Source organism: Plectropomus leopardus, chromosome 11 (assembly GCF_008729295.1).
Source record: "Plectropomus leopardus isolate mb chromosome 11, YSFRI_Pleo_2.0, whole genome shotgun sequence".
In the NCBI taxonomy this organism is placed as follows: domain Eukaryota; kingdom Metazoa; phylum Chordata; class Actinopteri; order Perciformes; family Serranidae; genus Plectropomus; species Plectropomus leopardus.
In genome coordinates, this window is record NC_056473.1 from 28,961,362 (window position 1) to 28,987,302 (window position 25,941).

The following is a 25,941-nucleotide window of genomic DNA, read 5'->3' on the forward strand; positions in this document are numbered from 1 at the left end:
CAATTCTCCTGCTCTACTTGTCACCTGTACGCTCCAGTTCCTTGTACCTCAGGCACTTTTGTAACCTGATTCTATACTGTGTAATGTTACGTAGCCCTTAACTTCCTGACATGACTTGTGTGACGTCAGACGTCCTCAGTGATCTTGAGCGTAAGATAAAATCTACTTTGAGTTCCTGGACGCTTGGCTTCAGATATTGTGTGTTTCCTCTGTAAAATACAGGATATAGATATCTCTAATTCAAGCTTTAGAGCTTTAGAGATTTTTGGGATTTTGAATATGAACCGGGCCTTCTCACTTTGACCACAGCTGATGTGTCTCACTGTTAAGATTAACTGTGGTGTACCAGCTTTTATGGAAAGAGGAGTTAGTTTCCCGTTGGAGATCCAAGCTGCTACATCTTGCAAAAAGTAATCACAGCAAAACTTTTTTCAAAGTCTGTTTCTGGTTGCTGAGTTCTGCTTTTAGCCCGATCAATCCCAACACTGTAAATGTCAGATAAGTTTTTGTTGAATTCATTCACTGTGATGGAACCATATAGTGCATTCAGGTAATGCCATGGACTAATTCTGTATCTAAAACAATCATGTGAGACTTTTCTCACAGTTTGTTTGTGATAGACTGGAAATACTGGCAGTGACACAAAGGTAGATTTAGAAACGAAATTTCATTTGTCCTTGATCCTGCTACATCTTTGGAGTTGAAGGATGAGTTGATTGAAATCAGCAGCTACTATGAAGAGTCCATCCTGTTGCTCGGACATGTTGCTGCTGGTGGCATCATTCAATTCCTGCAGTGCCTTTTTTGAAATTAATTGCATCAGAGTCTTGTGTCCTTTTGGCTCTGAACAAGGTTTCCCCATCCAGTGCAACAGTGTGATGTTGATTGATGTTAAGGATTAACCATGATGTGAAGATGTGCGTAGAGCAGTCTCTAATTGCCCATTGCTGAGTGAGCCCCAATCACATCGTATCCACTTTATTCTCTTGCAACCAGACTTCAGCCAGATGAAGGCTTCGGAGAAGAACCGGTCCAAGTTGGGTTAGCCTCGCCTTGATGCCGGCTCTCCTCCCTCTCTTGATACAGTGCTTTTGGTTTTGTTTCTCCCATTTGGTGTGACTGGCTGCCTGGCGTATGTCGTTGATGTCGCCGGCCTGATGTTGTTAGGTCCGTCTCTATCGTAGAAAAGTAGTGCTTCAGCAAAAGGGGCCGTGGAGTAAAAAAAAATAGAAAAATAGCAAAAAGTAGCAAGGATTTGAGGAGCTACAGACTGCTGCATCCACAATGGCCAGGTTAATTCGTGCAGCACTAAGCAAAGAGCTGAGATAAACTGATCAGACAGTTAATTTATCAAGCAAAAATTCCTTGTCTTATGCTAAGATAAGTTTAAAACATCAAACCACACACAACTTCGTAGCTGCAGTTCTCACCGCCCTTTTTTTTGATATCTACTTGCATCTTTCCCATCCACCTTGTATCAGTTTGTGCTGCCTCTAAAGTATGGCTGCTATGCTGTGAGATTTTCATGGTACAATAGCCAAATGTACATAGAAGGATAACCGTCAATTTTCATACCACGGTATACCTTGACACCGGTAAACCGCTGCAACCCTACTCTAAAGTAATAATTTGCTTTCAGTTTGAACACGTTTCTGTATCAGTGGGTGGGCAGGTGCACTGATCTTCACAGTGACACCTGACCTCAACGTCTTACTAGACGCTCACATACAGTTATAAATAAATCCTTAAGCACTGTTAGTATCCTGTTGCTTTTGAAATGTTCTTGAATTGCAGGTTACACCTCTATTATGGACCCTTAATGCTATTTAGATAGCTGACTTTATTAACACATCATCCATTTAGTCTTCGGAAATTGATATACATCATATGAATGATCCGTGTTAATTGGCGAGCCTGCGTAACATATATGGACATCTATGTATAGTGCACCGAAAAGGTCCTGTGGCGTTATGAGTAGGAAGCTGTAAAATGAGATGTTGTATAATCACTTGTTGGGTCATTACAGTCATGGACGCTCTAATGATCAGACTGTACACACTGGCTGAGAGTTCACAATCACAATACAGAATAGTCAAAATTTTTGTTAAATGAGAACATTTGTCACGATTTTATAGATAAGAAATAAAACAGTAAAAAGACATTAACTCTTTGAAACCTAAATGAATGGGCTTGATTATTGTTATCTTTTTCTTCAAAAAACAGGGGAAGAGGGTGACGAGCAACTTTAACAGGAATTGGACCAAAACATTTGCCAAAAATTTGTAAAAAGTTAAAAGAAAATTATCTGAAAGTAAGAAAAAAAAAAGAAGTAAAACACTAACACACAAAAAACAAGACTATGACCTCAAGAAAGTGCTAAAACTTTTTTAATGATTTAATATATTTTTTCTTTTTTTCTGTAAAATCATTTAAAATATGTTATATATAATAAATATTTAGGTCATTAAAAGAATTCTAATTTTAAATATTCAAACTTTTATTTGAAGATTAAAAACCTCTTCTTCAGTCTTCAAAGATTGTCTTTGGATTTGTGAGCATTTGATGTGTAAACAGAAAAAAATATTAACATAAATCAGATCGGAATAGAAACATCCATGAACTCGAGCTGTGCTGATCTTCCTCAAAAACGTGCACACACATTCACAGGCACGCACACACACATGCACACAAAAATTTGGGAAGAGCTGATCATTTCCTGTGCCAAGACTCCCAGAATGCACCCAACCAGATGTGGTTATATTCAGTGCAGCTTCCAGAGATTGTGATCTTTCCCATAGCTTTCTTGCTGTATGTTTGTCTGCGCACACTTTACTGTATTTTTCTCTTGACCTGACGGGTCAGAGGGAGATGCAGTACATCATTTCTGATCCTTAGAGTCAGACACAAGTAGGTCAGCCGGTCTCTGAGCTGATATCAGGATGTTATTAAGTATAGAATGGATCATTTTGGTCCTTTATTATGACTGGCCGTGAAAACATGGGAAAAAGGCAAATAGCAACTTGGCAGGAAACACCTGAAAAATTGCCACAAAAAAATAGAATAAAATAAATACTAAGCATTGACAAGAGAATGACTTGAAAATTAGCTACTTATTATCATATATTAAAAAATATGTCACAGAAATGTTTATTTTTTGTCATTTTATTTTTAGCACTTAAGGTAATTTTCTCGTTGCTTTTTATTTATTTATTTATTTATTTTAAACTTTTTTTCCTCCTCATTTTCAGGTAACTTTTTTTTATAAGTTTTTACTAATTTCTTCCATCCATTTCTAGTTAAGTTGCTCATTGCCCATTATTTTTGAGGGGTTAAAACGGATGGACAGAGTAGGAGAGTAAGATAAAAAAAAAAGAAAGGAGACACATTGAAACTAACAAGACAGAAATGCTTAAACGAATTCTTTGAATTGCCTTGATAGGAATGACACACAGCAGCCTTTCCAGCTCATTGTGTTTGATTGTTCCCTTTACTTGAGGTATATGGATGAGATCAAAAGGAGTGAATCATCTGAGACTGGTATTCGGGGTTATTTTACTGAGGCAGTCTTGAGTAAATGGTTACACTCTACGAGCCAAACACACTGATTTATTGATATTCCCACTGAAGCAGATATGATCAGCTTAATGGCTGAGGTGAAGTCCAGTCTTTAATTTGAAAGCTTTGGAAACTTTTAATCTGGGCAAGGCATGAAATAGCATGAGAGGTCGAAGGGTCACAATTTCGTGTGTGTGTGTGTGTGTGTGTGTGTGGAGAGGGTAATTGTAATTGAGAGGCTACTGTCTGCTGCCAGAATGTAAGGTAGCAGAGATCTGAGACCCCCTCGGGGCCACTCAAGGACTTAAAGGGAAAGTGTGTGTTTCTTTGAGAGTAGGATATGTGTGTGTGTGTGTGTGTGCATGCGCGCAGTTGGATAGACGACTGGCACAAACTAAAGGGCCAGTGAGGTGTCATTCTTGTGTAGCATGCACTGTCACTTGCCATGACGCACACTTGCTTGCATACAGAGTACATCCACAGGTTTTCAGGTGATTTTGTTTCAGGCAGGTTGGACAGTGTGTGTGTGCGTGTGTGTGTGTGTGTGTGTGTGTGTGTGTGTGTGTGTGTGTGTGTGTGTGTGTGTGTGTGTGTGTGTTTTTGAGAAACAGTATCCGTCTCTGGGCTCCTTCAGGATAGCAGATTCCATGGCTGTAATAGTGAGAATAATGCTGTGAGGCGTCCAGCGATCGGGATCTGATACTTAACTTTGAAAAGCTGTTATCTCTGACATGTTCAGAATCCGCTCCAGATAAGTTGAGAGTCTGTTGTTGGGTAGAGTTTGGGATTTAGAATGAATCCATTGGTTAATACTAAAGCATGATATTCAGACCAGAAAAGGCTACTTTAAAAAAAATAAAATGGAGTAAAATAGGTGGACTTAGATGGTGGAGAAATGTAAGTGTGGGGTTGGAAGAGCAAATAAAATGGTCAAAACTGAGAAGAAAATGCTCCTATTGCTATTTAGATGATAACATCTTAGTGATTTAGACCATCCAGATGAACTTGGATAGTTTGGTTGTAAAGTGATGTTAGTGGTATTATGGCTTGAGACCTGGAGGTTATACAATATGAGAGATGAGAAAAAAAATCATTGCATGGATAAAATGTATTTTTTTTTCGAAATATATAAATGCCACTATAAAGGGCTCGATTCACGTTTGTTTCCATTTTTCTCTTTCTCGTACAACTACAGCGGCGTAGAAGGATGACGCATGCTGATGGAGTTTAGTTCTTGTGTACTGACGTCGATGGACGTAGGTCGTAGCCTGCGAATCAGTTGGCGTTGTGATCGTCTGCGTACATCAAACTTGCACTTAAATAACAAGATTGCTGAAATCTCACAGTCTGTAGGGAGTAGAAATAGCAGATAACCGTGGCTTGTACAGATTGTGGATCTTTGAAAACTCATTGGAAGACATGAAAGAGGAGTTATTTCAGCTGTGAACTCGAAAACTGTCATCAGATGTCCTTGGCCTTTCAAATCAGATAAGATCACAGAATTTAACCAGGAATCGGGACACTCCTCATACCTCAGCACTGCGGTTGAGTGATGAGGTGATGATCACTGATAGCGGGTGAACTGCCTCGTGTGCTGTGGGCTCTAAGTCTGGAACAGTTTGTTCAGCAGGGGGACAAAGTATGTAGTCTGCTGTGTGCATCTGCTGTATTTTAGGGTCGTTTCTTCTGTATCTTGTGCCTCACCGAGTTACCGCTTGCGTGTGATGTGACTGTGTGACTTTTGTGCTCCTGCAGCCACAGAGTTTGAGCTTCTCCCATGACTGCTCAGCTGAACCCCTCCGAGCGCACTCTCAGTCATAATCCCATCAGGCATTCAGTGGAGCTGGAGGGGGAAAATATCTTTGTTGTAGAGAAAAATATGTGCAGCTTAATTAATGACTGTTTGAACTCTGCAGGGTTGTTGTTGTTGGATAGAAATATTAGTCCTGTTCAGGGACGTATGGTCTGAGCAGTGTGTGTCCCTGGACACCTCATACAGAGCGCAGGACATGACACTCTGGCTATATGAGGCAACACGTTGACCTCTGCAGTTTATTTTCAGTGCGAGCTGCAGACATTCCTCACTTTTGGAATGTGAGCTCTCCTTTATTAATTCAAAGTTTTCCATCTCATATTGTGTCCCGTTGTTTTGCAGGGAGTAACAAACATTATTATTGTCAGGCTGCTCTCATGCACTGTTCGTACGCATACCTACAAAAAGGAAGGCACCAGAATGTATATAACCTACGTAATTGGGAAGGCTGTAGTCACTTGACAAATGATGGGAGTAAAGAATGAAATACAGAAACTAAGGAAACAGCACAGGACTTTCCCCCAGGAGACCAGTGTTTGTGTCCTGTGTGAAACCAAGTAAACTTTGAGTTATTTTAAGGTATATTTCCACCATGTTTCATTCCCTAAACTTAACCTATCAAACTTAACTTGCCTAAATCTGTCTTATGTAAAGGTTAAACTTTACGTTACTTATGTAACGTGACGTGATGGCGCCCAGCCAGGTTTCTTTCCCTACTTCTAAACTACGTAACTTACTTTACTTTAACCTATCCTACATAACTTTACATTAAGTATGTAACTTGGCAATGTTTTAACGATCATTCATGAGGTGCTAATTCATTAAATATCATACCAACCGTTGTATCAGGATACATTGTTACTGCAAAAGTAAAAACTATAAATTAAATAAATAAATACATAATATTAAATTACATAAAATTTTATTAAATCAATCAAAACCCAAAAAAAATTATAGTATATATATATATATATCAGCAGATTTTTTTCAGGTCGTTGTGGAAACTGTTTTATGGTCTATTTAATTATGTAATGCAATATTCTGACTTTCATGGTATTTGGTTTGACAAATCTTCGAAAGCAAAAACAAACCCCATCTGTTGATGGATATCCTGGTGCACAGTCTCTTAACCTTTTACTTGGGTCGGAAAATTCTTTTGTCATGTTGTCACGTGTTTTGAAGAGCTTTGAAACTGATGCAAATAGGTTTGGGGTTGAAAATGTTGATATATTTTAAACATGATATTTTTTTTCTATTTGAAATGTTAATCATGTCTACTCATGCATCAACTCCCAGTGGTCTCCCGACTGCAGGTTTATATAACCACTGTTAGACAGACATCCCCTGACAAATGTAATGTAAGCAGGTATTAATATGTGAATTTGCCCCCCAGGTGAGCAAAATGGTATTAACAAACATCACAAGCTTCATAAATGCAGTATTTTTTAAAGAGATTTTCACATCTCCTATAAAACCTAGTTTACACAAAAAAATAGTAATAGGAAACAGTGTTAAAAAGAGGAAAATGTGCAGGAGGCAGGTCAATAAAGTCAACACTATGTGAACAACTACAGCACACAATGCAGGAGTGATCATCGGTTCTTGATTTGATTTGATTTCCAGGATTTTGTGTCTCTGTCTAAAAATTTTTCTCTGTTGTTTCTTTCTTTCAGACCTGGCTGATCATGACTGCACACACCACGTCATAGGAGTCCAGTGACAGTGCGGAAGGAGTGAACAGGAAAAGGAAGCAGGAGAGGAAGAGGACAGCGTCTAAGAGGAGATTGGACACTTTTTTTTTCATCAGAGCAGATGGGTGAGACGGAGGATGAGCGGACGGCGCAGGCCAGCGTGCTCTTTGAGAACTTTGTCCAATCGTCCACCTGTAAAGGGACGCTGCAGGCTTTCAGCATCCTCTGCAGGCAGCTGGAGCTGGACCCTCTGGACTACACAAACTTCTACAGTTCCCTGAAGGCCGCCATCAGCACCTGGAAGGTCAAGGCCCTGTGGACCAAACTGGACAAAAGGGCACAGCATAAGGTCTACAACCAGAATAAAGTCTGCCAGGGCACCAGGGTAAGAGAGACCAACTGGAGGTGACATGCACGGGAGTTTGAAGTTACGTATAGACATAGCAAAGTCTGGTTCATTATCTTAGCAGGCTAGTGCTGTGTTTTGATAATGGGAGGGTATTCATGCCCATCTGAGCCACCACAAATATTTAAACTGTTGTGTCCTTGCTGCAGCAGCCGCAGGTTTGTCATCCCCTCTCTCTCCCCCCTTTCATGCTAAAGCTGTGCTTTCCAATAAAGGCAAAATCCCCCACGAAATAATGTTTTTTTTAAGAAAAAAAAAAGCAGTGAAGGTGTCATTACACAAGAAAATGGCACAGTTAAATTAATCTTTGTATCTTTAGGAAATAGTTTTTCACTACACTGTGCTGTAGAAAGTATCCACTGTCCAAATAATGCCAAATATGTCATATTTTGTTCTGTAGACTATTATTTTTTATTGTAGAGTGGAAGTGGTAGAAGTTCTGCAGGCTCTGCAATCTATACGTTCTGTTTGCTTTAGCTGCTTCAAAATAAAAGCCTCCCGCTGGTTCCCTGGTGGTAGAAGCTTTTAATGTAAACCAGTAGAATTAGCGGTAACTAATATGAGCAGGAAAACAGACCACAGCTCTCCCCCACAGCCCTGCAAACTTTTGTCTCATTGGTTTGTGTACAATGCACAGAGTTGACAGTAAAAAAGCAAGAGGCCATGTGCTGCAAACTGTGGTAAAAAAAACCCAATTGAGACGCATATTCTGAATTATTGTATGTTCAGAGGATGCTCCTAAAACCTGAATAACATCAGAATATCCAATGTCTTATCCTGAAAGTTTTGCATTCTGAAAAGGCCTAATTCAGAATATCAAGACAGAAGCTTTTTACACGACACTGTATCAAATTCAAAATATTGTTATATTCCCAATAATATTCGAATATTAAATGTAAACATAGTCACTGAAATATGGCGGATATCTGTAAGTATAAACAGTAATGTAAGAGTGAAACAAAAAAGAGATTTTTTTGTCTGTTTATCAGCATAGTTCAATTGATATATGTTGAATTATCACTCATGTGCAAGACACAACTTTGGTTTGAGGGAGAAGATGATGCAGATCAACATTGTGAAGCCGCAGAGGAAATGCACGTGCTCACGGCTAAACTGTGCCCACAGAGAAACGGCCTTGGTGCTTGAAATGCATTGACCAATCGGACAGTCTGTATAGCATTATTTCTAGTGTCAATCAATCAGAAAGGAACTGATAAGTATAAATAGATTGTAGTGTGATGTTGAAGGTTACAAAAGTCCCTTCTCTTCATTTACAACATTATGTATTTTGACTTTTGATTTTATCTTTTCTTTTTTCTTTCCCTGTGTCCTCTGTTCTGTTGAGTAGAACATATGTGCTCTTTTTTTACCAACCTAAAAACCCTAAACCTAAAAAAAACCCTGAGGAATTACAGTTTATTTGTTCAAGTACCCAATTAGGACCTTTTCCAGTGTGGATTGTTGGGGAAATAGATTATTTAAGTAGATTATTTCTGTAATTATATACAAATAATTAATTGGACCAAAGTAATCTTAACTTTGAGAGGCTGAAATAACTGGATTTAGTGCATAAAACATGAGGAAATTCAGGTGGATATTATAATATAACCTGTTTAAAGGGGAAACTCACACTGAGGCCTAAAGACTGGATAGAAGTTCAGATACATATTTCATGTGATAAGTGTTTCATTTTTGTTATTTTATGTGCTGTTGTTGATCTGTCTAACTGTTGGACATTGTGTGTCTAAGTATTATAAGCAGCATGTTTAGCATAGTGTTGGATGACTTCATATCTGAAGGGAAAGATAAGACATCCGCAGGGGAAAGAGGCCAGAGACTCGCGGCGGGGAGATAAGCAGAGACGGGCTGGGCTGAAAGTTGGCCAAAAATAACAACTAATTATTATCGTAGACATTTTTGTGGGAGAAACTGCTATTTGGAGAAAGACGGTGGCCTCTAGCTGTGTGGGTTCTCAGTTTTCTGCGACTCTGTGTCTGGATTCAAAATGCCTTTTTTCAGTTTTTGGTAGATTTTGTTCTTCAGTGGAAGATGCCTGAGCTTATACTGGAAACTAACCTTTCCCCAGTGGCTGTGATAATTGTTTTTACCAGTTACTTTTCTCTGTAACTGTAAACTAGCGCACCGCATAATGACCTGGAAATGAGACGTCAACTGTAATCACACAGGACCTTTGAGACTTTCCAGAGGAAGTTTTTTTTCTTCCTCTGCTCCCAATTTGACACAGTGCTGTCTCTCATCCTTTATTTTCAAAAAGCAAACAGTGAAAGTTACTGTAAATATAGCTAGGAGTTTCTGTCATACCTACTTTAAGCTGTGAACACCATATTTTAATACTATAAACTAGCAATTCTCAACCAGTGGGTGTTGGAGAGCACAAATTATGACCGTTGCTTGAGACCCACAGTCACTGAAGTAAATATTGGATCCATTTGTCACAAACCCCGGCCCTCCTAAATATTCTGACAGAAATTAACGTTGTTTGAGACATGTCTGTTTTTACTCTTATGAGATTTGGTAACAATTGATGTCAATTGACATCAGAAATTAAACTAGCAGATAAAAATGAGCGGTAAAATAAGGAACAAACATTAAATTTGTACTGTCTAAACCTCCAAACGAGCTGAGGGTGTACGGGGAAGAGACGACCACGCCCACTTAGGAGACCATAATTGAAAACAAGGAATCTTATGTTATAGAGTATCTTTGATGACCCTCTCTCCATCTCTCTCCCTAATACTCTCTCGTTACCTCTTTCTTTACACGAACTCTATCTTCCCCCTTTTGCCTCCATCTGCCTCTTTTTTTCAGTGCCTGATCATCGGTGGCGGTCCCTGTGGTCTGCGGACAGCCATCGAGCTGGCGCTTTTGGGCTGTAAGGTGGTGGTGATCGAGAAGAGGGACACCTTTTCCAGGAACAACGTGCTCCACCTCTGGCCCTTCACCATCCACGACCTCAGGGGCCTCGGAGCCAAGAAGTTCTACGGCAAGTTCTGCGCTGGCTCCATCGACCACATCAGTGAGTGAAAACCCATCATGTGTTTGTCCTCTCATTTATTTCTAGCATGAAGTGAGAGAGTCGACTGAAGCTTAACTTTTAAACCTCGTTATTTTCCCTCATATTGCTCTAAGAAGGAAGATAAATTGTTCTTCGGTTAAGTCAAATAGTTTCGGAAAAACAATTTCCTCAGCCTCAGGGTCAGGGCCCTTTTTAAAGTCTCTTGAAATGCTGCTGTCTATATTTAACATTGTGGCGTGACAGGGGCGGTGTTTGCTGGCTGTGTGACTCTGCAACCTGTGAGAAGAGATTTTCCAGTAGCCTAGTTTGCTGCAGTTTGTTTCTTCAGTCTCTCCCTGGTGGGAAGTTTCCACTGGCGTTTCTTCCTCTCCAGCTTTAGTAACGGTGTCATGTATTAATATCTTCTCTCAAAGATGATATCTTCTGACTGTACGTCTAATAACCATGACTTCTTCTCTGTAAGTGAAGCCACATCTTCTGATAACAGCTGCTGAGGTAGCACTTGTAAATACCAGCTGCTGAGATACAGTATACACTGTATTAACGGGAACATCAGTTTTTGAAATGGGTCCAGTCTTGAGCCAGGGCGCTGCAGCCGGCAGTGGCAAAACACGCTGCAAGTTACTCCGGGCATGTTTACACTTTCAATGTATATCCAATAAAAGTACCTTTTGTGCCAGTGACAAGCTCAGAGTATTACCCTAAGTGTCTGACAACTTATGGAAAAAATCCCTTCAAAGATAGACCTTTTCGTTAAAGAGTAAGATTCTTTTTGTTTAACCAGAAAAAGCCACAAAATCTAGGGCTGTACCGAACTCTGAATTATGCCAGTCGAATTAGTTTTCGGATTTCAATACATGTATTTGACTGTTTGCTTTTTTTATTTCCATACAAAGTTTTGCAGTTTGAACAGGGCTCAGCGCGACAGCGGTATTTGTGTAATATAGTCAACAAGCTTACTGTATCGTATGAACTTGCTGTGAGCTGTAAATTCAGCACTTCTTCACCTCACTGTGCGCTCTTTCTCCCCTCCTCCTTGCTGATGCCTGCATATCCACAGCTGCTTTTACCAAAGACTAGCATGAAAGTCAAGAGTGCTCACTCCACTGCAAAATCCGGGGACCAAAATATTCCCTGAAGTACACTGAATAGCACATGGACTAGAAAAAACAAAACCAAAAAACCCTGAACCACAATGGTTTTTATGAGTTTTATGTCATTTCTGTCAACTTTGAATCTGATTTACAATAATAAAATTACTGCAATTCCTGGGCTTTTTTCTGGTTAAACAAAAAGGATCTTACTCTTTATCAAAAAGGTCCCTGTAGGAATCCTTTCTATAAAGTTGGCATACACTTAAAATAATAATCTGAACATGTCAGTTGGAGGACAAACACTTTTAGTGGCCACTTCAGTGGCTGCAGGTCTCTACTTCAATACTGGATCAGTTTAAAAAGATGTGGTTCCCACTCGTCACTCAAACTCAGAAACATTAGAAAACAGGGTCCAAGCTGAAAAATACCAAACTTTTTTTCAAAATCCAACCTTTTGCACACCCTAGAAATAAATTGCTTTTTTGTTTTATTATTTATTCATTGTGCATCATTATACAATCAGGATATAGTTGATTTGTGACGTTTTTTTCTCGGCTCGGTGTGGACGGTATTCAGTGATACTGATCATACAGATCTGCTATTAGAAATGATGTGACAGATCTACACTGAATACACTTTTTTCTGTCAGTACCACTCTAAAATTTAACAGCTTCGTATTTCCTTATACAAAGCTGCTTTTTGGATATACAATATCTGCATGTGTACATGTGTGTGCGTTTACTCCAGGTATCCGCCAGCTCCAGCTGATGCTGCTGAAAGTGTCTCTCATTCTGGGAGTGGAAATTCATGTCAACGTGGAGTTTGTCAAACTCGTGGAGCCGCCAGCAGAGCAGACTGATGACAGTAAGTCCGCGTGTGTGCTGTTATCCGTATGTTCAGGGGTCATGAGTGGCAGTGACACACAGGGACTCTCTTACATATCTCAGCTATATTTGGAAAACTCGCTGCTCACAAAATGCATGTGTTAAAGTGATCAGAAAGTTTCCCAGAGAGGCAGCAGCATTTATAGCAAACTCTGTGGAAAATAACGCAACTATTGATAGAGTCTGCTGATCGTCACATTTTAGTTCTACTCTGAGTTTGCCTTTCTGGGGGTCTCAAAATATGCCAAGTGTCCTAAATATGGCATATGGGGACTCTTCTAACACTTCGGCACTCTATGGTCCATGACACAACCATTTTCCTACTTAGAGTTCTGAGTGACTTACCGTAGTTGCTATGTGACGGTTGAGAAATAACGAAAAATCAGTGTTAAACCAAAACTGAAAAAAGCTGACTTATTTTTTTCTGCTGTTTATTATTGCCTAGTACTGACTTGCACTGTTTTTGTCTTTTATGGGAAACGTAATTTTGTTTTTTGTTATGTATGGAAGTGTATTATGAAAATGACAAATAAATCTAAATCTGACGACTACGACACAGTCACATAAACCTCACGTGGTCTGAAAACATGATAGACATTGGCCCAGCTGGTTTGTTTTTTTCCATTTTCAGGTCCTGGGTGGCGAGCAGAAGTCCGACCCTCCAGCCATCCTGTCTCGGAGTTTGATATCGATGTGGTGATCGGAGCAGACGGACGCAAAAACACGTTAGACGGTGAGACAGCAGGAAAATCTGAACGCAAAGACGAGAGTAACGTTGTGGGGTAAACTATGGCGGTTGCCATGGTTCAAAATTAGAAAAAGTTTGTTCTTGACCCACATTTGTCTGACAAATTTACGCCGTAGTCAAAGCACCGTTTGTTGTTTTTACTGAAAAAGAGGTGGGGTGTCGCAAAGCTGCTTTTAGTCAGTGGGTCAAGCATTTCCTGTTGACATAGTTTCAACTGAAAGCTTAATAGTTTGTTTAGGGGTCAGTGGTGTGGGTGAGTGTGTGTGCTGGTTTAAGAACTGTGTGAGAGCTTTGTTACATGGTTGTGTGTGTGTGTGTGTGTGTGGTATATGTGTTGTGTATATGTTTGTGGACACATAAAATAAGTGGTTACAGAAAGAGTAAACATCCTCCTCCATAAGTGGTCACCTCCATAAGTATTGTGTTCCCTTGACTGCTGGGAAACTCCCTTTTGTGTATTTCCACTGGAGCAAGCAGGGTCAGCTATTTTTTGAATATTGTTCTTGATGCTTCAATCCAAGTTTGGCTGTGCATTTATCATTATATTGTTTAACAATCGACCATTAATGAATTATTTTTAACGTAGGTTTGATTAAATGCTGTTCTTTCCCTCTCTGCAGGATTTGCACGCAAAGAGTTTCGAGGGAAGTTGGCCATTGCTATCACGGCCAACTTTGTCAACAGGAACACCACAGCAGAGGCCAAAGTGGAGGAGATCAGTGGCGTGGCCTTCATCTTTAACCAGAAGTTCTTTCTGGAACTCAGGGAGGAGACAGGTGAAGTAGAAAAAACAAGTGGCACCAGCAATCTGTGCTGCAAATCCTCATTTTCTCTGTTTGAGTTGTACACAGTCTGTTTGCTTCTCCCACTCTAATTGCTTCTCCTTACAGGCTTTTAAGTACCATTTGTTGAGTAAATCTGCTCCTGTTTCCAGGAATTGACCTGGAGAACATAGTTTACTACAAAGACAACACCCACTACTTTGTCATGACGGCAAAGAAGCAGAGTCTGCTGGACAAAGGGGTCATCATAAATGTGAGTATATGCAATTATTATGGTTTATTCCTTGACAAAGAAGTATATTCGTATAGTATATAGTATAGGTCGTCCTTTTTGTAGTTATTTGTGATCAAGCCCATCGCAGCTGTACCGTCAGCAAATGTGATATTGGTGTGGGAGTCTGAAGTGGTTATAGCAGTGGGCTCAAAACGCAGCCTTGGGGAACTCTGGTGCTGAGGATGAGGGTGGAAGAGGTTATTATTATTAACACACACATGCAGGAAAGCTCTCAAATAAACTGGAGTTTCAGTGGCATACACATGCAGACTGCCTATTATTTTCCAACAGTCTTTCTCTACTCACACACACACACACACACACACACACACACACACACACACACACACACACACACACGTGCGCACACACACACACACAGGTGTTAAAACCCTGCCTCGCTGTGCCCTCAGTGGTCTCCATCTCATCTTACATTGCCCATTAGTGCAGAGTGATATCTCAATGCGTCAGCTGTGCGGCAGCATGCACACATGTGGCCAAAGCCTCAGAGGCTTCATCACTGATAATAGCTCTGATTCAACAAACTGACTAACTTGATTTTGTCATTTTCCTTCCCTTGCAGTGAAACACATCAGTCTAAATGTATTTCTCATGTCATTTCTTGAGAAATATCAACCATGTTTCTTTATCCAGCCCAAATTCAATCCTGATTTTATAATGATAAAAACATTTAATAATGAGCGAGATGCTAGTTTTCTCTGTCTGTTGTTTGTCTGAAGTAGAAACAACTGCCTGCTGCTGCTGCTGGAAGCAGAGGTTGATAACAACAGAGTTTAGAGGCTAGAAAACCAAAAGAAATGAGTATGGCTGTCAGCGTTAACGCATTTATCATGATGTGATTAAGATACAAACAGTGTGTTTTTTTTGTTTTTTTTGTAATCCCGTTAGTCACCAGTCAACATTTCTGTCTTTAAGAGGCTGTACTGGACTGACTTTAAAAACCACGTGATGATACTGGTATCACAATTGCAGTTATCTCCATGTACAATTAGTGTACATATATATATATATATATATATATATTTTTTTTTTTCTCTATGGTATTGTTCTTTCGCTGGTTATACTTCTTCGTACCTCATAGCTGCTGTGACCTTGTGAATTTCCCCACTGTGGGACAAATAAAGGATTATCTTATCTTATCTTATCAAATGAAACCAGAGAATCTAAGGGCATGCACGCTTGTCACTGAGGGGGCAAAATAAAATTCAAAAGTTGGGCGAAATTTTTGAAACTGCAAAATGGCATGACCATTTTACAGGGGTCCTTTGACCTCTGACCTTAAGATATCTGACTGAAAATTGGTTCTGGGTGCCCATGAGTCTCCCCTTTACAGACTTTCACTTCATGCTAGTCCCATGCAGCTTTTTGCTGTCATTTGATTCCTAATCAAGACAATCTGGTAAGAATTGCTTTACCTTGTAATCAAAATAATGGAACTGAAAACATGTAACTAGAAAATGCCGTTAATCGGGATTAGGTGATATATCTCTGGGTTTTCACTGCAAGTGACTGTTTTAATGTTTCACTTTGTCATTTGAGCCATTGTTGATATGACAGTGTTGATTCATGCAGCTTTAAATCATTTAGTTTATGTAAATAATGTCTTCCTTAAACCTTTCTCCTCTCATCTTCACGCAGGACTACATAGAAACGGAGCGCCTGCTGAGCGCTGACAATGTCAACCAGGAATCGTTGCTCTCCTACGCCCGCGAGGCGGCCGACTTTGGCACAAACTACCAGCTGCCGTCTCTTGACTACGCCATCAATCACTATGGACAGCCGGATGTAGCCATGTTCGACTTCACCAGCATGTACGCCTCAGAGAACGCCGCCTTGATCAGGGAGAAACATGGACATCAGCTAGTGGTGGCACTGGTGGGAGACAGTTTGCTTGAGGTACGAGGTGACAGCGGGGGTTTGTTTGTGTGTTGCTTGATACTCTGGCCTCCATCCTGACTGAGGCTTAGTTTGTGTGTGTTCAAGCTGACATCATGTTCTCTGTTTGCAGCCTTTCTGGCCGATGGGTACGGGTTGTGCTCGGGGTTTTCTGGCAGCGTTTGACAGTGCTTGGATGGTGAGGGGCTGGGCGCAGGGCAGGAGTCCTCTGGAAATACTGGCGGAGAGGTGTGTGGTCTGTAACTTTAGATAAGCGAGATGGATTTTCTGTTGAAAACATGTCGATGGCTGCGCCATTGGGAGCTATTTGTGGTTCAGTATCTTGTAATAAAAACAAAGCACGATAACTTGGCAACTATTGAACAGACACATGTTAATGAGTATTCAAGTTCCTCAGAGGAAGAAAAAAATTCTAGTTGACCATTCCCTTTTTTACCACTTTCAGGTCACATTTTACAACTTGTGTACATTTAATATAATTTATTAAATTATTAATTGTCAAATGGACAGGTTACCATAAAATTTACTGAGCATACTCTACAGAGGATGAGCCACATACATGTGGTTTCTTGTAGCTCCTCCATGCCCTTATATTGGAATTTGATGTTCCTCTGTGGCTCAGGTGGTAGAGCGGCGTCCTTCTCTAATGGGAAAGTTGGCGGTTCGATCCCCAGCTCCTCTTGTCAGCATGTTGAAGTATCCATGGGATTATAGCTGTTTCATTGGTTTATGAATTTGTATAATTGGTAAAAAGCTGAGTAGCAGGTGGCATTTACTATTCCTCAAATTATGAATGATAATCTGACTTTATGATTTTTCCTCATGCGCCGCTTTTAAACGTTTATACAAGAAATATAATAGTGTGAAAGGCTTACTGTTAACTGACCACATTCGAGGTTTCCAGAGGATGTGCCGTATCTATTTTGGGAACTCTTGAGCTTTGTCCAAGCATCATTTTCAAGATAAAATCTAAAATGTTCTCACAGATGTCTCATAATCTAATGGGCAGATTGGCATAAAAAAAAGCACATTCAAGTTCCCCAGGGGATACTTTCTTTTTTACCCTTTGACTTTATTTTAAAAAATAACTTGGACACTAAACTTGAACACAAAGCTGATGTAAATTACATATTAAAAGTAGTTATTTATAGTTTTGAAAGCAACGTTGTGTGGAGGCCTCTGTGTTTACGGTCTGTAGACAGATGCTTGTTCTCTAGCTCTCAGATCTTTGAAGGTTAACCGTCTTGAATCTGCCGTTTATATCTGCCCTGTTGATCCTCAGGGAGAGCATCTACCGGCTGCTGCCTCAGACCACAACAGAGAACATCAGTAAAAACTTTGAACAATACACCATCGACCCCGCCTCCCGCTACCCCAACCTCAACTCCAGCTGTGTGCGCCCACATCAGGTCAGTCCAACACTCTTAGAATAAGACAAGAAACTAAGGAAAGCACTGAAAGAAGTAGGTCGTCAGCGTATATGTTTAGTGTCCCCAACCACACCTGCGCTCTTGCAGTTCTGGAAATGGCATTAAGGAGTGGGTCCATGTGGCCCCCCTGATGGTTCCCCCATGATAACAGCAAACTACAACCCAGAATAGAAATACAGTTGTAGCTGTGCATGCTAATATTTACATCTCTGAGTTCCTGCCTACGTGTTAGAAATATTTGGACTGCGGTAAGCATTCATTTTTGTGCCAAACATGACCCAGACTTGTTTTTGTACATTTAAAAGTTGTTAACAGTGAGTATTTTCTTTATTTGCTCTGCCAATCAACAGCCATATACAGCTGATACTGCACCAGCTATTTTTTGATCAATACACATTGCCATTTTTTGTCCCACTTCGGTTCTCCCTGAAGGGGCTCCAAAGAAATTTGTTTTGACTGCAAATCCTTCAAATCCCTATTGTTTGCTTTCACAGTGACTTAGTGTCCCCATGTCTGTGTTAAATCTGATTATCTGATCATGCTTGAAATGATTTTACAATATGAATTAAATATTTGGCCTGAGTATTACACAAATTTTCCAATCTTTCTCTTCTTCTTCATCAGGTCCGTCACCTGTTCATTGATGGCCAACAGGACTCATGTTACCTGGAAAGAGGAGGACCCACACGAAGATCAGTGAACTTGTCCAGGAGAGGTGAGATGGAAAATGATTATCTATGTCCCCAAACCTAACCCCCCGGGATTATGCTCAGGATCCAAGGAAGCCCAGTGACGAGTGTCAAAGGCACTGAACTAGTTAAGAAAATGAGCCATCAGGGAGTCAGTCAGTGACTAGCTCAGTAAAATAATAAAAAAATAAACAGTAAAATTTGCCAGAATCAAGTATCAAAATGCTTTTTGGGTTCATTGTGATTTAAGACAGTGTTGAGCATGTATAATCTCATTACAGTGATGGTATGATTTGTGTTCATGCTGCTATATTAACACTATAGATGCAATATACTTAGACAAAGTAGTGACACTGAGGATTGCTGCCAACTGCTCAGATGGGACCGTATTCTACTTTCAAAGCTCTCTGTCATGTTGTAATGGTAATCTGATCATCCTGTGAGACACCGCTGAGATTAGATGCGCCCACAGCCCCGTTAACACTGCATGGAAGCTTTCGTTGATACCTTTCTAAGTGAAATTAAGACACTCAGCAACTGTTTATAAAACTGTCTCAACAGTGACTCAGCCAGTCAATGTCGCATGACAGCTTAACGGCTTTAACAAAGGCTGTGCTATTTAAACACGCTCTATACAACTAACAAGAGTGAACCTGCATGATGTTTACTGGCTTTAAGAAGGCTGACATCATAGCGAAGGCCTCACTGAGGGGAAACTTTAGCCTTACCTCAGTCACAGGCTGACACACCTCATCACAGACAATACAGCTGGATAACATTACACCCACATGAGGGTCAAACATGATGCCTCTCGCAAACATGTGCTGACCTGCTCCACTGTGCTGCAGCAGGGTAGACCCAAACAATATGGGGCTGATACAGCCGTCTTCCCTATGATGAAAGTTTCTCCCTGAGAGGAACGAGTCACAGTTTAGTCACAAGTTTAAGCTGTGTTAACAGATTTTTTTATGCCTCTTGGGGGCAGCAGAAGATATTTATGCACAAACTTAGACATATTTATACTTAATATTATGATGTCATGGTAAAGTTGTGAATGAATGGTGGTTAATTTAAACATCCAAAATAATATCAGCATTCATTTGTAGTTGTGTATCCAGCTATCTGATGAATGATGGTCCAATATTTAACTCCATCCTCAGAAAAATATCTGGATCTTTAACTGTGACTGCTGCCCCAGCTGCTGTTTTGAGATGTTTGCCTTCAGGGCTTTCTGCCAGAAGACCCTTTCTGTCAGACTTTTTTTTCATTGTAATCAAAACCAGGTTCTTTTTTTTTTTTTTTAAACCTAGAGAGACCCTCTGCCATATTTGTGCTCCAGCTTAAGGATGCTAATTTCGATTTTTTATTATTATTATTTTTGTTGTGACCAATAGCCGACCCTCATTAACCCTTTGAAACCTGGAGTGGCTTCGCTTTTCTTTTCTTAAAAACAGGATCTCCATTCCTTTTCGTATTTAAACCTTTAAACAGTAAGAAAATTGGTACAATCTCTTTCCAAAAAAAAAAAACCCAAACAAAAAACACGGGAAAAGAAGGCATTGAGCAACTTCATAAGAAATGTTTTGCAAATTGCAAGAAATTAGTACATTTAGAAAATTATTTTAAAAAAGGCAAAGGAAAAATGTCATTTTAAAAATTAATTTTCAGGTAATTTTCCTGTACTTTTCTTCTTTTGCTGCTCATTTTCAAGCCGATTTCCTCAGGCTTCAGAGGGATAACTGATAAATGTGCGTGACTCATTTTTTTTAATTTAAAGTGGATAAAATGTTATTTCTGTTTAAAGCTGCACATAGCTTATTACTTTACTCAGCGCCCCCTTGCCCTGCTGTCGCTCTCCCTCTTTTTCTGTCTGTCTGTTCATCATCACACTATTGTTGGTGGGGCTGTGAACTCATTTTCTGTTATTAGTTGTTTTAAAGAGATGTTGATTGAACTTTATGGTGGTTGGAGAGGCTGCAGTTTGTCGTGCTTTTGTGTGTATTGTGAGAGGTTTTTCTAATATTTTGTCCATCTCATCAGTGAGTTAGGCTAAATATTAGGAACATTATAACACAAAACAGCTCTGCAAACTGGAGCCTCCAAACTGATCATGAGTTAAATCTACCATGAAGCAAATTTCCATTCCTTCACTCCGCAGATCAACCCTGCAATCCTGCCGTGAAGTTACAGTTATGCATTTTAAAGCACATTACAGCAAATGCTGCAGATTTTTTAAATAGGCCAGTTTGTGCCCTGACCTGAATGTCTGCTCTGTTTTGAGTTTGCTGCCAAGGCTGCTGTGCTTTAGGCCTGGGAGGTGATTCAAGTCTTTCAAGTCACAAGTGAAACAAACTAACAAAGTTTTATTGAATCAGTGCTAAATGTCAGAGAGCAAATTCACCGTACACCAGCTTGACAGGAGCTTGCTGACAGTACTGCTGATTTCATTGTCTCATGCAGAGTCCGAGGTGCGTCCTGGCAGGCTGATGACCTGGTGTCAGAAGCAGACTCAGGGCTACAGAGGAGTTGATGTCACCAACCTCACATCTTCCTGGAGGAGCGGCCTGGCCCTCTGCGCGCTCATACACTGCCAGAGGCCTGAGCTCATGTAAGAACACACATGAAAGCACTCATAATCCACTCGGGAAACACGTGGAAATGTTGGTTATTAAGGTCTTGGTGGTTTTTGTGAAGAGTCACTTGTCCAGACTGGCATTGTTTGAACTGAGCAGTTTAATATAATAAATGAAAAGGACAAAATGAATGTCTGAATCATGAAAGGCAATATTTAATTCACTTGTTCAATGCTCCTCTTTTAAGTCACACATGATTTTACAGACACTGCATCCGAGTGATTCTGCTGAATGTAACTGAATAATCTCCTTCTGTAACAGGCTATCATAAGTCAACACTGACCTACTTTATCTGGTCTGCTCACACACAATTGGGAAAGCAAATAAAAGTGTCAAAGTGATCAGTTGGAATGACATCATATCTTTGAGGAGGTCTCATTGCGTGGCCTCAAACACATCTTAATCTTGTCATGGCACGTAGCTGTGGTTTTACACGTATGTGTTATCTGTATTCCTAAAGAGATCAGATTTTTATGTAGGGCTGGGTCATATGGCTTTAAATAATATTGCAATATTTTTGGGCTGTATTACAACAAACGATATATATCTTGATATTTTGAGATCCCCTTTTAACTACTGTACACTGCTAAAATACAAAAATGTTAAAGGGATAGTTCACAGAAAAATGAAAATTCAGTAATTATCTACTCATCCTCATGTCGATGGAAAGTCAGGTGAAATTTTATAGTCCACAAAAGACTGAATGTCACGGGGAAAAGGTGTTGCACTCATCTCCCAAACAATTGACGCACATGGTGACCAGGATTCAAATGTTAAAGAAAAACCTAATAAAACCCCCAAATGTCTCCATACTGCTTGTCAGAAGAAATTCAAGTGTCCTGAAGTCCCGACATGCCAAGTTGTTTTGAAAAATGTCATTGGCGCCATGTTCACGTATGCATGCTCACACGCCATTGTTTACATGCAACCCGGAAGCCCCCCCCCCCCCCCCCCCCCCCACACACACACACACACACACACAGACTTGTGGAGTTAGCAGCAAGTCCCTTTGTCAGATTTAAATCTGCTGTGTGTAGAGGAGGCTTCAGGGTAGCATGTAAACACTGGCGTGCAGATACTGCACGCTCTCTTTGGTCTTCTGCGGGCGCACATACGTGGTGGTGGCTCCCACATTAGGAGCTACAGGTTATAACAAGACTAAAAACAAACGTGCCAAGTTGTTTGTAAAATGTCACTGGCGTCATGTTTCTAGCTTTGTTGTAGCTTGTCGCTCCTAGTGTGAGAGCTGCGTTCACAGGAGCCGCAGGCTGAAGACCAATGAGAGCCGGCGGTATCGGCACGCCAGTGTTTACATGCTACCTGGAAGCCTCCTGTGGTGATGCTACAGGCTACAACAAGCATAAAACTTGATGCCAGTGAGGTTTCTAAAACAACTTGCTGTGTGTTCAGGACACTTAGATTACTTTGGACAAGCAGTGTGGAGACATTTCAGGGTTTTATTATGTATTTTTTTTAACGTTTGAATCCTTGTCACCATTTGATTCAATTGTTTGGGAGATGAATGCAACGCCTTTTTCCCGTGAACCTCCAGCAGTGTTTTGTGGACTATAAAACTTAACCTGATTTTCCATTGACATGAGGGTGAGCAGATAATGACTGAATTTTCATTTTTGGATGAACTTTCACAATACAAAACTCATATGCTAACCTCTTCTCACTTTTGCTCCTCCTCAGTGATTATGACTCTCTTAACGAAGAGGACGTGGCAGGGAACAACCAAATGGCGTTTGACTTGGCTGAGCGAGAGTTTGGCATCCAGCCGGTGACGACGGGTAAGGAGATGGCTGCGGAGGCTGAGCCAGACAAGCTGCTGATGGTTCTCTATCTCTCCAAATTCTACGAGGCCTTCAGGAACTCCCCAGGAAACAACAACGGTCAGACTTCTTCCTGCTGCTGTCACAGAGTATCGAAACACAGTCGAACTTATTTTGCTAGCTGCTTTGAAGCTTTTATACCCCAAACTGAGTTATAATGTGAAAAATAATCATCAATTCCAGTGTAAATTTTAGCGTGAGGTCTACTTTCTGGTCGAAGTGTCAGTGGAGAAGTCATAATTTCTGTGGAGTGAATGACGTCGTCTTCTCTTAGATGAAATAATTCATAAAATAGATGCTGGTTGTTGCCGTTTTAACGAACACGAAATAGTTTATTGATTTGTTTTAAAACATAAAGTTAGTGTTGCATCATGAGTCTGCATATATGAGAAAGTTCGATTTAAAGGGAATATTGACACTGAAAAAGATCCACTTCAAAAATAAAACACAGGCATGATGGATTATTTTTTTTTTATTTTTCATTCTGATGTTTCCATTGACAATCTTCTGATTTTTATTCGTGTCACTCTTTTTTCAGTCAGTTTTTTCTTGTTATTCTGCAAGTTTTACGCCTATTTTTTGCGTTTTAACTTTCTGTCACTGTTTTAGTGTGAAGGTGACAAGGATAATTTGTATTTAATTCTTGGAGAGTGGCTCATTTGAACCACAGTCCTCTGATAGTGGCACAAAGGAAAAAATCTCAAAATTGTTAAAATGCAAAAAATATCAAAAGAGAATAAAATATGTTTTTTAATACATGCATTTAATTTTCAGTGGAACTTTCTCTCAGTATGTTTCCTTTTTCAATGCCAATTTTTTATTTTTGAATCCAAAACTTGTGGTCACGGTTCCAGCTCCAGACTCGACTTTTTATTTTTGAACCCAATAATTTAACCGTATCCACCACAAAACTCAGAGTGTAAATGCCTCCCTGACTTCTCAACCCCAGTTTGACAAAAGGAAATGATTAGTTTGCATATTCACTCCAGCGTATGAAAAAGGGATCCAGCCCTTCACAACATGTGAATGTGGAAGTGCGTGGGACAGCTATGCAGTGCACAGTTGGACATTTTCACCGCAAAGAAAATGTGTAATACTATATACCCAACCAAAAAAAAGCTTAAAAACAGGATCTCCATTCCTTTATTCCCTGACGGAGAGGACAAATAGTTTTAGTTTATTCCTAGAGATTAAAGACAAGCGAGCAGAGGTTATATTAGCTCCTAAAGTCAGGACAGTACATTCTGCTTAAGTGTTGACCCTGTTGTATTCGAAATAACTTAGACTAAGGGACTATTTGACCTGTCTGTGAGCTAGAGTTGCACCTCACACAGCAGTGGTCAGGTTCATCCCTGCCAGAGACATGCCTGGTATGTTTGCTATGTCCGTGGAAGCCATATCCAGTCGCTCCACGTAACTCTGGAGGCCCTCGGCTCCCGTCACACCACCACTGTAAGCTTCAGACACGTTTCTCTTCTCGTGCTTTAATGTTAAAGTCCTGCGGACCTCTGTGTCACCCACACTGCTGTCACCACGGAGCAATCCACACCCCTGAAAGGCTGGGAAAATAATTTACCTCCAGTGTACCATTTTCACAGTCCATTTGATGGGAATTTCCTCGCAGACCAGGAGCTTAAGTGTACGCTTTGGTCTACACTGAGTGCCATTGTGCTAAAAATGGCCTTTAGAAATGGAAGATGTTATGCAAAGTTTGCTTTAATGGGTTTTGGTCTATTTATAATGTTTTTTTTTACTTTTAGACTCCAAGAAGGAGCCTCTCCTCACACTGTAATGATTGTATAACTTTATTTATGTCCACTGCTCTTATGCAGAGAGCAGTTCAGCTAACTGTGTTAGTCTGGTCTCGAATTGGCTTTTTTGTGTGCAAAAAATGCGTTATTTTGACATTTAAAGCCCCCACAGATCAGTTGTTTCTCTCAGTTGCATCTTTTAGATTGCTCTGTAGGTTAAAGCTTTTGCTTTTATGCCTCTGCGTCAGCGATAGCCGTGACTGGAGGCATTGTGTTTTTACGTTGAACATGACATCTCAAGAATGCCTTGAGAAAATGTCTTTAAATTTGGCACAAACATCTTCATGTACTCAATGATGAACTGATTAGATTTTGGTTTCCAAAGGTCAAGATGAGCTTGCATTTGTCCTATTTTTGTGACTGCGATATCTCAAGAACACATTATGGGAATTTCTTCAAATTTAGCACAAACGTCCACTTGGACAGAAAAAAATCATGTTACTAGTTACCAGCAACGTGCTTTATTTCTTTGAGTCTTGGTCATCTGCAAAATTACATTGTCATGAAATTATGACAATGCTTTTTCAAGCCCCCTGCTGTGAGCGTGTCCTTGATTGTTTGTCAATGGGAAACCTGTCTTCATTTTCAAAAATATCCAACTAAAAACATTTTCACTATTTAGTATGTTGATGTGTGATTAATTTGTTTGAAATACATTGTTCTGAAAATAAATACTGTGTTTATATTCCAGTTTCAAGAGAACCAGATGAGAATAGTGAAGGATATCCATCTAAAACCAACCACAGACTGCTGAACCAGCCGCAGCCCAAGAAAAGGATGCCCAGGGTAAACGAAATGCTGTCACAGTCTCAGTTCTCCTCTTTCTGTTTGTCTTTTTCTGTCATTCATTTGATGCTTTTGTTGAGAATTTAAAGTCAAACTCCTCTCAGCCTCCTCAAGGCCTTTTTCATTCATCACCATACAGCATTCAGTCATTAAAATCTTGATTAGATAAACTAAAGCTAACATAGAGATCAAAGCATGGTTTGTAACAGGCGTGTTATCTAATCATGAACGCGAGCGGCAAACTGCACGATGATTAGAGGGATTCTTGATGTTGTCACATGGACAGTTTGTTGCTCGATTAGCGTGCAGTTGAAGCTTTTACATTAATCACAGTCTTGGTGGAGGGTGATCCAGATGAAAACTTATGAGATTTAACGTCTCTGTGAGCGAATCTTTATTGTAACGTCTGCTGTCACAGGATGACAAGAAACTGGAAGAGGACTCTGCAAACAAAAGACAGCGAAAGGGCAACCATTACCTCACAGAGGTTTGTTCAGCTGGAGATCTCAAATACTCAGATTTCTAAACATTCGATGTAATTATTTTCCAAAACAAC

The 25,941-nt window shown here is 40.1% G+C and overlaps 1 protein-coding gene across 2 annotated transcripts in view; it reads left to right on the forward strand.

Annotated features, from left to right (window-relative positions):
• mical2b (microtubule associated monooxygenase, calponin and LIM domain containing 2b) overlaps positions 1-25,941 on the forward strand; it is a 62,202-nt gene that overhangs the window by 13,026 nt on the left and 23,235 nt on the right. For both annotated transcript variants that reach the window (XM_042495419.1, XM_042495418.1), the window contains exons 2-15: positions 7,042-7,444; positions 10,295-10,502; positions 12,344-12,460; positions 13,112-13,213; positions 13,849-14,004; positions 14,163-14,263; positions 15,944-16,201; positions 16,314-16,429; positions 17,484-17,610; positions 18,256-18,346; positions 20,781-20,928; positions 22,649-22,848; positions 25,291-25,385; positions 25,804-25,872. In XM_042495419.1, coding sequence (XP_042351353.1) covers positions 7,181-7,444; positions 10,295-10,502; positions 12,344-12,460; positions 13,112-13,213; positions 13,849-14,004; positions 14,163-14,263; positions 15,944-16,201; positions 16,314-16,429; positions 17,484-17,610; positions 18,256-18,346; positions 20,781-20,928; positions 22,649-22,848; positions 25,291-25,385; positions 25,804-25,872 — 2,052 coding nt within the window. In that variant the 5' untranslated portion in view covers positions 7,042-7,180. The remainder of the gene's footprint in view (positions 1-7,041; positions 7,445-10,294; positions 10,503-12,343; positions 12,461-13,111; positions 13,214-13,848; positions 14,005-14,162; positions 14,264-15,943; positions 16,202-16,313; positions 16,430-17,483; positions 17,611-18,255; positions 18,347-20,780; positions 20,929-22,648; positions 22,849-25,290; positions 25,386-25,803; positions 25,873-25,941) is intronic.